The sequence below is a fragment of the Oryctolagus cuniculus genome, chromosome 2, assembly GCF_051225735.1.
Source record: "Oryctolagus cuniculus isolate XC-2025 breed Fujian yellow rabbit chromosome 2, ASM5122573v1, whole genome shotgun sequence".
NCBI classification, from domain to species: Eukaryota; Metazoa; Chordata; class Mammalia; order Lagomorpha; family Leporidae; genus Oryctolagus; species Oryctolagus cuniculus.
Window position 1 is genome coordinate 132356390 of NC_142868.1, and position 12727 is coordinate 132369116.

The window sequence follows — 12727 nt, forward strand, 5'->3', positions numbered from 1 at the left end:
CATTACAGTAAGTAAATCTTAAAAAAAAAATTAAAAGACTGAAACCATACTATCTTTTTTTTTTTTTAAGATTATTTATTTATTTATTTGACAGGTAGAGTTACAGACAGTGAGAGGGAGAGACAGAGAGAAAGGTCTTCCTTCCGTTGGTTCACCCCCCCAAATGGCCACTACGCCGATCCGAAGCCAGGAACCAGGTGTTTCCTCCTGGTCTCCCACACGGGTGCAGGCGCCCAAGCACTTGGGCCATCCTCCACTGCCTTCCCAGGCCACAGCAGAGAGCTGGACTGGAAGAGGAGCAGCCGGGACTAGAACCCAGCACCCATATGGGATTCCGGCGCCACAGGCGGAGGATTAACCAAGTGAGCCACGGCACCGGCCCCATCCATACTATCTTCTTTGACCACAATAGAAAAAGATAACCAAAGTTAAACAGGAAAACTTTGCAAACACATGGATAGTAACACAACCAATCAGTATGACAAAGAAAGCACAAGGAAATGTAGAATATGACAATCTAGCAATCCCACCCAACAGTGTTGGCATGCACTGCATTACACACCAGAGCCAAAATGGTTGAAATGGAAAATGATATATATTTTATTATAGCAAAATTCTATACTATATACTACTCAGTGTGCTAACAGTTGCTTTATTTCTGGTGAGAAAACTCAAAATTCTACACAGTAAACAGCAGGACTAGTCAGCTGTTTTTGAGCACTTGCACTTACCAGCTGATTATATGTCTAGTTTTAGTTATTATCTGTGTATCAAAGTTAAAAAAAGAACAAGCTTTCAATTGACTATCTCCTAACAATATAAAGAAAAATACAGATAACAGGTTCTAGTTAAAATTTTATTTTGAGGTACGCGAACCAATTAGTGAATGCTGTCCATCAGTTACTGGTTGAGTAGTTACCGGCTGAGTAACAACTACCAGTGACAATGAGGGAGGATCCAGCTGAATGTTGCTTTGGCACAGACCCTCCCCTTCCAAGGAGACAGGCAGCCTTTCCTGTGGGTATTCACTAAGGGACTCTCCAAAAAAGCCCATCCAACCAACCCAAAAACAACTCCTCCCTAAAATCCCCAAGACTTGTAGACAGCCAAGGATTACCAGATGTCCTGGAAAACACAGAATCCAGAAAATAGTTCAGCATAGGGAAGATTCAACATAGCTGACACCAGAGGACAGACCTAAGCATGATTCAATTGGCAGGCATGCAGGGGGTTGCCTTCGTCAGAATCTGGGCTAGTATTGTATGTTTTAACCTGAGGAACAGCATACCAGGTGAGTCTGGCCCAAATTACATGACAGTCAGCCTTAACCATGAGTGGTTACATCCCAGCTTTCCAATCCATGCCCAACTGCACAGAGTGGCAAGGGCACTCCTATCACTTCATGGAAGTATTCTGTTTCAATCAACTAAGACCTTGAGTTTGATTCATTACACTCTGATAATCAGAACACACAGTTCACTCCCTGTGACCAGATTCGTGGTGGACATCGACATCACGCAGTCTACACTATAACCCCGTGGTGAACATTGTTTAACAGAACTCAATTGAGGCCAGCGCTGTGGTGTAGCAGGTGAAGCTGCCACCTGCACTGCTGGCATCCCATATGGGTGCCAGTTCATGTCGTGCCTATTCCATTTCCAATCCAGCTCTCTGCTATGGCCTGGGAAAGCAGTAGATGGCCCAAGTCCTTGGGCCCCTGCACCCACATGGGAGACCCCAAGGAAGCTCCTGGCTCCTGGCTTCAGATAGAAGCAGCTTCTCCCACTGCGGCCAGTTAGGAAGTGAACCAACAGATGGAAGACCTCTCTTTCTCTCTCTCTCTTCCCCCCTCTCTCTCTCCCTCTCTCCCTCTCTTCCTTTCTCTCTCTTTGTAACTCTTTCAAATAAATAAATAAATCTGAGAAAAAAAACAAACTCACTTAACAAACTTAGCCATCAACTCCCTCAAAAATAGCTTTCACAAACTCTCCGGGAAGCTGATGCCATACTGACTTAAGGGCTGTCATGTTAGCTTTGAAGCTTAACAGCAATACTGTCTTATTGTATTTACTATTAGGTTTTTCAAAGCCAAACACAATGTTTAAGAATACACACACACACACACACACACATAAGAAGAAATTAAATACATGCAAGGGAGATAAAGGAAAGTGTCCCCATCTGTAAGAAGGGACAGATACAACTGCAGACCAAGAGTTGCCTTCTTAGATCTTAGCAAATGTTCTGACACTGAGTGCATCTTGTTGTTCTTTAATCCACACCCTGCTCTTCTATGAGTTATTTCATGATTTGAAGACATCATCCCACCCGTTCCCCTTGCTCAGATTCCATACTCACTGAAGGGCCTTCTGGGGATACTTTGACTTCTATGGTAGCTTTGCCTTCAGTAAGGGAATGGAGAGTAGACCATGTGCTATAAATATTTCTCTTTTACAGTAATAAACTGGTATGACAATTTTATTTTTCAAAAAATACTAATAAAATAATGAGTGTTCAGTTTATTTAATAACTATGTTCTTATAAATGAAGCTAAATTGGTCTCCAAATAAATCCTCTGAGAGTCAATATGTCTTGTGCAAGTAACTGAATCCATCCGCAGAATCAGGACTTTTTTGATGCTTCAATTTCATCCCATATTGCAGCTTTGATTTTCGAAGTATCATATTCCCTCATCATATCAAACTCAAGCCATGGTTGACTCCACTTCTGAGCTGCTTTCATTTGTTCTTTGGTTAAAGAAAGATCAAATTGGATTCCTTTAATATTAAAATTTGGACGCTCCCAGCGTTTCGACCAGGGTTTAGGCTTCATTTTTACTTGCAGCTAAGGATGATACAAAAAAGGAAAGAAAGAATAATTGGACTAACAGATAAGCAAAAATCCCCTTAAAGTTTTCATTAATGAAAGATAAATAGGATAAATCTTATTTCATACTTGAAGTTCAAGTTCCAAATGTGCAACCTATACCTTATTAACAGGAACTTCTTGACTAGGCTCTGGTGTTATTGGCTTCATATTCATGTCAAAAGTGCTATATTCAGGAAGAGCATCTCGTAAGTACAGCAAGCTATCATCCAGTCGCTTCTCTAATTTGATCACTTGGATCTCCTGGATTCGAGGATTATAAAGTTCAAAGCAAATCTCAACACCTTTAAAAAGAACAGAAAACATATTAACAAACTAAGCCCAGATGCCTGCATGTGTCACTCTTCCCAGTTAAAGATAGGAACTAGCACAAGGTTCGGCACATAGGAAGTGTTACATAAATTTGCAATTTTTAAAAAATTAAGGAAATAGAAATAAGCCAAAATCCACTGAAATAAAAGTGAGTAAATATGAATCAGAATGCTAAAGCCAAAGGAAAAAAAAAGTCCATTTTATATTCTTCAATTCTGAAGAATTAGCTTACACATTAGCTTAGAGAATATCTGAGTAAATTCTTCACTATGTCACATTCCTGTTTATTTCCAAGTTACCTGAATAAAAACTAATCTTCCATGTTGAGTAATAGGAGTAATGATGAGATAGAGTAAGTAAAATTTTATGTTTGGGTTAGAAGCCCTGCTTAAAGACAGCCTAGGTTGTTTGTTTGTTTGTTTTTAATATACTAGGACCCTCCATGGGAAGGCAGGAACAGCTTTGAGCAATCAAGGTGCTGCGACAGGAACCAGTCTACTATATATCACCTGTATTATCAAACACTTCAGAGCACACTCTGAAGTTTTCTGGGGTAAACTCAAGAGATGTATGACCAACATTAGCATCTAGTGTTTAATATCAAGACTCAATCCAGGGGCTGGTGCTGTGGTGCAGCAAGTTAAAGCCCTGGCCTGCAGCGCTGGTTCGAGTCTCGGCTGCTCCACTTCTGATTCAGCTCCCTCCTGGTGCGCCTGGGAAAGCAGCGGAAGATGGCCCAAATCCTTGGGCCCTTGCACCCACGTGGGAGACCCAGAAGGAGCTCCTGGCTTCAGCTCAGCTCCAGCCATTGCAGCTATTTGGGGAGTGAATCAGCGGATGGAAGACCACCCTCTCTATCTCTACCTCTCTCTCTGTAACTGTGTCTTTCAAATAATCAAATAAATCTTTAAAAAAAAAAAAAGACTCAATCCATTATTTTACTATATACCTGTTCTATTCCAGGTATTGATCTAGGAGTTGTCCCTGCAGCAAAACCAGAACAGGAAAGCTCTTTCTCCTCTCATAAAGCTTACATTCTAGTGGGTGACAAACACTAAGTAAACAAATCAACAAGGTGATTTCATATAGTGAAGAAAATACAGGGGGACAGCACTGTGACTAGGGAGAGGCAACTTTGAATAGAAGATGACATTTAAACTTATACTATAAAGGACCAAGATTGCTCCAAGCAGAAGAACAGCAAATGGAAGGGCCTTGGGTTGTTTACAGATTCGCTGTGTTGGAAAAACAAGAAAAAGAGCCAACTGGCCAGAGCCCAGTAACTTTGTGGGCCACGTGCTATGGTTTCAATGTGTCCCATCCAAAACTCACAATGAAACTTATTCCACAATGTGGTGATGTTAGGAGGAGGGGAACTGAACCTTATAAAATGGCTTAGATAGACTAGCTTAGGTTCTTTGTGCCCTTCCTTCTTGGAAGCATGGAACAGGGCAGGGCCCTCACCAGACACCAAACCTGCAGAAAACTTGATCTTCGACTTCCCAGTCTCCAGAACTTTGAGAAATAAATCTGTGTTCTTGATAAATAATTTCTCAGTCTGGGTATTTTGTTACGGCAGCACAGGTGGGCTAAGATACCAGGAAGTAAACCAGAGACTGCACAACTATCAACAGAAGATGATGACAAGAGTGGTACTAGCAATGGATAGGAAAAGGAGACAAAATTGGAACATATTTTTTGGAGACTGAGCTAAGAAAACTCAGTGATTGAATGTGTGAGAAAGAACAGCACCAAGGCTCTTGGTGTAAGTAAATGGGTGTACAGTGATAGCATTCATGGACATAGAAAAGACTGTGCGAGGAGAGAAAAGAAATAAAGAACTCTGCTTTCAACTTGTTTTATGCTTTTAGAAGTCATCCAAATGGAGATTTTGAATGGGAGTTGTATATACAAATCTGGAACTTGGAAAGGGCCAGACCTGGAGATATCAATTTGGAAATCAGCTTCATAGCAGCAGTAATTGAAGCCACTAAAACAGGAAGTATGGAGGGAGAAGGTCAAGGCAGATCACAATGGTCAAACAGTAAGGAGAACAGCAAGGGGCAGCTAATACTTTTGGAGTAGTCTGGATGTGGTACTTCATACACAGTATCTCAAAGGTGATTAAACCCTGGGAGGCAGAAAGTATTCATATCTCTACTCTGAAGAAGAAAATCCTACCCAGATAGATCGACTCACACCTCTGCTCATTTCTTTCTATTTACAGACTCTCCAAGTACACGAACTGACTGAAAGCATCAATTTCTGTGATCAATCAAGTCCTGCTGAGTTCCTACATGCACAGCACAAGATTGCTACGAAACAAGCAAGACAGCAACCGCTCTCATAGTTTCAATTTCTTTGAACATAATAACACTTCACTGTTGGGAATTATGAAGCATAAAATCTTAAGCATGAAAATGTTACCCTACTCCTCTTGTTTTAATTCATAATCTTCCTAGAATTTTATCACTTGTTCCTCTGCCTTATTAGGCACAGTATGCAAATATGATTTTGCCTTTTTAATATGCCCCTGAGTCTTATTAAAACAGTGATAATTGTAGCAACTCTCTTATGTCACAATACAAAGCAGCTTCAAAAGTTCAAGGGAAACACATATTGTGAGAAAACTATGTGTAGATTTCAAAATATTTTCCTGCAAAAATGAGCTTACCTTTTAATTCTAGTTTTCCATGAACTTTTTGAAGTAGCTTCATATAAACCAACATGGAGGCATTCATTTTTAGAAGTAAATCAGACAGACATCAGTTGTTTGTCTTAATGTCCTCATGGGTTATCTAATCCTAACGCAGCTTTAGAGGCGCTTGTTCCTTCTGCTGAAGATGCCATGGTTTGGGAAGTCTACTTTAATGGCTATTGTTCCTTTTCCTTTTCTAAGGTTTATTTATTTAGGGGCTGGCGCTGTGGCACAGAGGGCAACGCCAACATCCTGATTTGAGTTCTGGATGCTCGGCTTCATTCCCAATTCCCTACTAATGTGCCTAGGAAAGCAAATGAAGATGGCGCAAATTCCTGGTCCCCTGAACCCACACAGAGACCTGGATGGAGTTCCAGGCTCCTGGCTTCAGCCTGACCCAGCCCCAGCTGCCGTGGCCTTTTGGGGAGTGAACCAGCAGATGGAAGATTTCTCTCTAGTGTCTCCCTCTCTCTCTGAAAGGCAGAGTGACACAGACAAGGAGACACAAAGAGAGAAGTCTTAAATGCATTGGTTCACTCCCCAGATGGCTGCAACAGCCAGGTTAAAGCACGGAACTCTATCTGGAGCTCCTATGTGGGTGGCAGCAGCCCATGCTTGACCTGTCATCCTCTGCCATTCCAGGCACCTGGGTCAGAAGCAGAGCAGTCAGGACTCCACCCACCACTCTGATGCGGGATGCAGCTCCATAAGCAGTGGCTTACCCCACTGCACCACAGTGCGGACCCCGTCCTGGTCCCATAACAAAAGGCACCTTCCAGAGAAAGCAGACTACCCACAGTGTCTGAGCAGTACTGCAGTTCTAAGGTACATGCTGCCTATCTTCCCCAGAGCCCTCTTCCACTTTCAAGCTCCAGCTGTCTCATCCCAGGATGCAGAATCAAAAAGCAATGCCAACATAACACTTCCCAGACAACCAAAATTATGCAATGAAGCTCACCTTGTCCTTCAATAGTATTCCTCAGGATAAAAGTCGCTCCCAGGCCCTTTCCCGATCTCTGGATACAGATCCCCAGAAACTGGCTGCTTTTGCCTTTAGCGTATGGGTCAGCAGTGGTAACACGAAGTATGCTTCCTACAGATTCAGGAGAAGTGAATGTGTACGTGAGATGAAGACACAAGCAATATTTCTAGGTAACTAAACTTCCTCAATATTTTCATATAGTACTAGGAGTTAAGTGCCTCTCCCAGGCAAAACCCAGATATGTGAAAAACAATCTTCTCTATGCAAAGAAAACTAGCCCTTTCAGCACTAATAATAAAAGCATCCAGTTCTTCTTACTGACCAACATAGAACTCCGGAATGTGGAGTACTTTTCTCCTTTCTAGCATATCTTTCCTTTCCATTTGGAACTTCAGAGGATGTGTTCTTCCCCGTGGAGGAATGAATTCAGGACTCAAGAACCTGTGGAGAAAAAGAAAATTAAAAGCTAACTTAAAAGGGAACTCCAACAAAAAGTTAACTTTACAAAGAAATTAAAAATACGATATTGATGCTTTATTCTTATTAAAAATAAGGAAACTCAACTTTATCTCTAAAAGTGTTGTCAGGGCTCATGAAAATAGTTACCAGTTCCTAAGTACTAACTGGCATGTTATTAACAACTTCATTAAACAAGAGCTTAAATTAATCCTTGTAACCGACTGGGGTTGGTGTCACCATTTTCTTGTACAGTTGAAGAAACTGGAGCTTGGAAAAGGTAAGTAGTAATTGACCCACTATTACATTAGCTATAAATGCATCAAATCAAGATTCAAAAGTAGGCCGGCACCATGGCTCAAAAGGCTAATCCTCCACCTTGCAGCGCTGGCACACCGGGTTCTAGTCCTGGTCAGGGCACCGGATTCTGTCCCGGCTGCCCCTCTTCCAGCCCAGCTCTCTGCTGTGGCCAGGGAGTGAAGTGGAGGATGGCCCAAGTGCTTGGGCCCTGCACCCCATGGGAGACCAGGAGAAGCACCTGGCTCCTGCCATCGGATCAGCGCGGTGGGCCAGCTGCAGCACGCCGGCCGCGGCGGCCATTGGAGGGTGAACCAACGGCAAAGGAAGACCTTTCTCTCTGTCTCTCTCTCTCACTGTCCACTCTGTCAAAAAAAAAAAAAAAAAAAAAAAAAAAAAGATTCAAATGTAAGCATATCTTGTCAGCCTCCAAAGGCTATGATCATATCCACAGGACTCACATTGAGCTATACATGTTACAATAGATTATGTTGGTGGGGTCGGTGCTGTGGCATAGAAAGTAAAGACGCCAGCTGTAGTCCTGGCTGCTCCACTTCCGATCCAGCTCTCTGCTATGGTCTAGGAAAGCAGTAGAAGATGGCCCAAGTCCTTGGCTACTGCACTCGCGTGGGAGACCTGGAAGAAGCCCCTAGCTTCAGATCTGCCCACCTCTGGCCATTGTGGCCACTTGGGGAATGAACCAGCAGATGGTTCTGTCTCTCTCTGCCTCTGCCTCTCTGTAACTCTGCCTTTCAAATAAATAAATAAATATTTTTAAAAAGATTGTTAGAAAATATATAAACATATAAATAACCAATTGCTTTAAAAACAATTTTCACAGGGCCAGCAGTGTGGCTGTAGTAGGTTAAGCCTCCAGCTGGGACACGGGCATCCACAAGGGTGCCGGTTCAAGACCTGGCTGCTCCACTTCTGATCCCGCTCCATGCTAATGCACCTGGGAAAATAGCAGAAGATGGCCCAAGTGCTTGGGCCCCTCCACCTAAGTGGGAGACACGGATGAAGCTCCTGACTTTAGCCTGGCCCAGCCCCAGCTACCGCAGCCATTTGGGGAGTAAATCAGTGGATGGAGAATCTCTCTCTCTCCCCCTCCTTCTCTCTTTCTCTTTCTTTAACTCTGCCAAATAAATAAATAAATAAATAAAATCTACTATGGCCTGGGAAAGCAGTGGAAGATGGCCTAAGTCCTTGGGCCTCTGCACCCACGTGGGAGACCTGGAAGAAGCTCCTGGCTCCTGGCTTCAGATCGGTGCAACCTTGGCCATTGCAGCCATCTGGGAAGTGAACCAGCAGACGGAAGACCTCTCTCTCTCTCTGCCTCTCTGTAACTCTGCCTTTTGAATAAATAAATAAATAAATCTTTAAAAAATTTCAAAAAGATAAAATAAAAACAATCTTTCTATGTTCTTCTTTAACTGGTTTAAAACTGATTAAGTATTTAACTTACAGAAAAAGCATATATGCATTACAATGCATAGTCCTGTCACTACCACCCCTAAAATCAAGAAATAAATTACTGATGCCATAAACAAGAGTGTCAATTTGTTAAGTCAACAACAGGAGTCACTGTGCACTTACTCCTCATGTAGGATCTCTGTCCTTAATGTGCTGTACATTGAGATTTAATGCTATAACTAGTACTCAAACAGTATTTTTTACTTTGTGTTTCTATGTGGGTGCAAACTGTTGAAATCTTTACTTAATATATGCTAAACTGATCTTCTGTATATAAAGAGAATTGAAAATGAATCTTGATGTGAATGGAAGGGGAGAGGGCATGGGAAATGGGAAGGTTGCGGGTGGGAGGGACGTTATGGGGGGGAAGCCATTATAATCCATAAGCTATACTTTGGAAATTTATATTCATTAAATAAAAGTTTTTTTTAAAAAAAAAAGAAAGAAATTATCACCATAGGTGAAGTCCCTGTACATTGCTCCCTACTTCCTACAGTTAATCACTATTCTAAATTTGGTGACTGGGGTTGCAATTGTGGTGTGGCGAGTAAAGCCACTGCAGGCAATGCTGGCATCCCACGTGGGCACTCATTTGGGTCCTGGCTGCTCCATTTCTGATCCAGCTCCTTGCTAATGCACTTCAGAAGGCGGCAGAGGATGGCCCAAGTCCTTGGGCCCCTGCACCCATGTGGGAGACCCAGAAGACACTCCTGGATCCTTTCTTTGGATCGGCAAAGCTCCAGCTGTTGCAGCCATCTGGGGAGTGAACCATCAGATGGAAGACCACTCTCTCTCTCTGCCTCTCCTCTGTGTAATGCTGACTTTCAAATAAATAAATAAATCTTTAAAAAAAAAAAAAAAGGAATACAGCAGTTCTCCCCATACCGGCCCTCCCACCCCCACTCCTGTCCTACCTTCTACTCCCTCTCCCATCCCATACTTCATTAAAATTTATTTTTAATTATCTTTATATACAGAAGATCAACTCTATCCTAAGTAAAGATTTTAAGTTTGCACCCACAAAGACACACAAATTATAAAGTACTGCTGCTTTCCCAGGCCATATCAGAGAGCTAGATCAGAAGTGGAGTAGCTGGGACTCAAACCAGCGCCCATATGGGATGCCCATACTGAAGGCAGCAGCTTTACCTGCTATGCCACAGCGCTGGCTCCAACTTTTTTAAACAGTCAAGGCCCTATTATCTCATAGACTGTCAGTGGATTCGGGATTTATTGTTTCACACACCTAGGCTGAGGTTAAATACTTTTAGTGAGAATATGTGATGATGTCACATCAAGAACAGCCTAGTAGTCAAGTTTGATTCGCGAAAGCACAGAATGTTCCCCTTACATCTTGATACTTTACAAACGCATACATATTTTGACAATATATCATACTGTTTAGTAAGGTTTTAGATTCATGAAAATGGTATCCTACCATATCAACTCTTTTGAAGATTGCTTTTTACAAATTTGAAATCCACCCATGTTTAAAGGTTAGCTCTAGTTCATTCATTTTCACTGCCATATAATATTCTATTATTGTATTTGCCTGTTCACCTACTGATGGGCATCTAGGCCACCTCTAAACTTTTGTCACAAACAATATTCTTCTGGTCAGTGTTGCCCATGTCTCCTTGTACATGTGTATTAACCCTTCAAGCTGTGTACCTTCTGGTGAAGAGCTATGCACAACTTCAAATGTACTACATTATGTACCACATTCGGCCAAAGTGCTTTCCAGAGCACAAGTCTTATATTTCTATTTAACTGAACTTAAGCATTGCCTTTGAACATATATTTGTTTTCCATTTAAAAAACAACATACAATCAGGAAATCTTGGGGCTGTAGCCACACTGTAGCGTGGCAGGTAAAGCCACCACCTGCAGTGCGGCATCCCATATGGGCGCCATTTCGAGTCCCGGCTGCTCCACTTCTGATCCAGTTTCTGCTATGGCCTGGGGAAGCAGTAGAAGATGGCCCAAGCCCTTGGGTCCCTGCACCCGCGTGGGAGACCTGGAAGAAGCTCCTGGCTCCTGGCTTCGGATCGGTGCAGCTCTGGCTGTTGCAGCCAATTGGGGAGTGAACCATCGGATGGAAGACCTCTCTCTCTCTCTCTCTCTCTCTCTGTCTCACTCTGACTTTCAAATACATAAATAAATCCTTAAAAATAATAAGAAAATCTTTTCTGATTCCTAGGTTCCCTAACATACAAGTTTGTTTCAGTTGAGAATCAGAGAATATTTACATGTTATCAAAAAAAAAAAAAAAAAAAAAAACCTCAGAGATAATCTAATCAATAACCTCCTGCCCGTTGAGAAAGCTGCGAGGACGTCAAGTTTTTCCTCCTAAAATGGGCCTCTGAAAACGTCCACAGCTCTACAGGCACTTTCATCAGGTCAGCCATATGTCCAGGTTCCCTCCCAGGTGCCCAGCATTCATTTCAGGGATCTCATTGGAAGGGGAAATTTCAGACACCGACTAGCGGAGATTTTTACCACTGCACCACCTTCTACCAGGCATTCCTGCCTAAAACAGGGCGAGTTTTGCCAAGTGATTGCCACCGACGGTTAAGCGTCTTCCGAGAGAACAGATCTGACCGTAAACAGCTACTGGATAAGCCTCAAGGAGAAAAAAAGAAAAAAAAAAAAAAAAAAAAAAAAAAAAAAAAAAACTCTGGAACGGGACAAGGGCTTCAAAACGCGGGAATCCCTGCCTGAAGTTCGAATTGAACAATCTGCACGCCCACGTGCACTGTCCAGGCCAGCGAGCCGCCGCCGCGGCCCGGCCTCACCTCCTCTCCTGGTCCAGGGATCGGCGCTTGTCCACGATGACCGGTTTCGGCGGCGGCTGGAACGCGCGGGGCTCGGAAGGCCCACTGCTCTGCAGACGGCCAGGCTCCGTGTGGACCCCTGCGGAAACAGGCGACTGAAGTCAGGACTCCAGGGCTGCCCTGAGATCCCGCGGAGCGCCGCAGTTCACCCCAATCCGCGGCTCCATGGGGAATCCATGCCCGGGTCGATCGTTACCTCGGGGCGCGCCTTCCCCCAACCTGGCCCTGAGCAGCCCCCGCTCCCCGCCTCGCAAGTCCCGTTCCACTTACGACAGGCGACGGAAGCCGGCGCAGCGAGCAACGCCCTGGCAGCGCGGAAGCTCCGGGTCAGGCCCATGGAGGACCCACAGCCCCCTGCAAGGCAGGCCGCCATGTCTGCTGCCTCAGGTCAGGACTACAACTCCCAGACTCCAGTGCGACGAGGTCTGGCTACCTGAGGGCGGATGGCGGCTGCTATGGGACAAAATGGACAATTTTTTTTTATTATTATTTCCCCCTTATGTCTTTCTACCACATCTTGCTTAGGACGCCTCAGAAGGAATGCATATTTCTCTAACTCCCCCTTAAGGTACTAATTTACACGCCTCCCCAGCCTAGAAAGCTGTATCCTCCCTCTGAAATTAATATTTTGTAGGCAAATCTTCTGTACTTGGGCTCTCATTCCTACTAGGTGTATTCCATTTGCAGCTCTGATCTCATTTGCAGTGTCTCCATACTTGTGTAGTTACTGGATTAGTATTTAACTCTGCCATTGTAGCATCAGCTCCATGAGGAAATGGATACAGGCTT

The 12727-nt window shown here is 43.5% G+C and overlaps 2 protein-coding genes across 6 annotated transcripts in view; one reads left to right on the plus strand and one right to left on the minus strand.

The window, feature by feature from the left end:
• Window positions 1-5629, plus strand: part of GCFC2 (GC-rich sequence DNA-binding factor 2) — a 56868-nt gene extending 51239 nt beyond the window's left edge. For all 5 annotated transcript variants that reach the window (XR_016230253.1, XR_016230254.1, XR_016230255.1 and 2 more), the window contains one exon: window positions 5426-5629. Coding sequence is in view for 1 of the 5 variants with exons in the window: in XM_051842718.3 (XP_051698678.3) it covers window positions 5426-5447 (22 nt within the window). In the remaining 4 variants the exon portion in view is untranslated. The remainder of the gene's footprint in view (window positions 1-5425) is intronic.
• Window positions 577-12323, minus strand: MRPL19 (mitochondrial ribosomal protein L19). The gene is made up of 6 exons (XM_002709700.6): window positions 12209-12323; window positions 11900-12017; window positions 7201-7319; window positions 6855-6989; window positions 2989-3170; window positions 577-2844 (listed from the first exon to the last, which is right to left on the minus strand). The coding sequence occupies exons 1-6, from the start codon at window positions 12309-12311 to the stop codon at window positions 2623-2625; spliced, it is 879 nt and encodes a 292-aa protein (XP_002709746.1). The 5' UTR covers window positions 12312-12323; the 3' UTR covers window positions 577-2622.
• Between the last annotated feature and the right edge of the window lie 404 nt (window positions 12324-12727).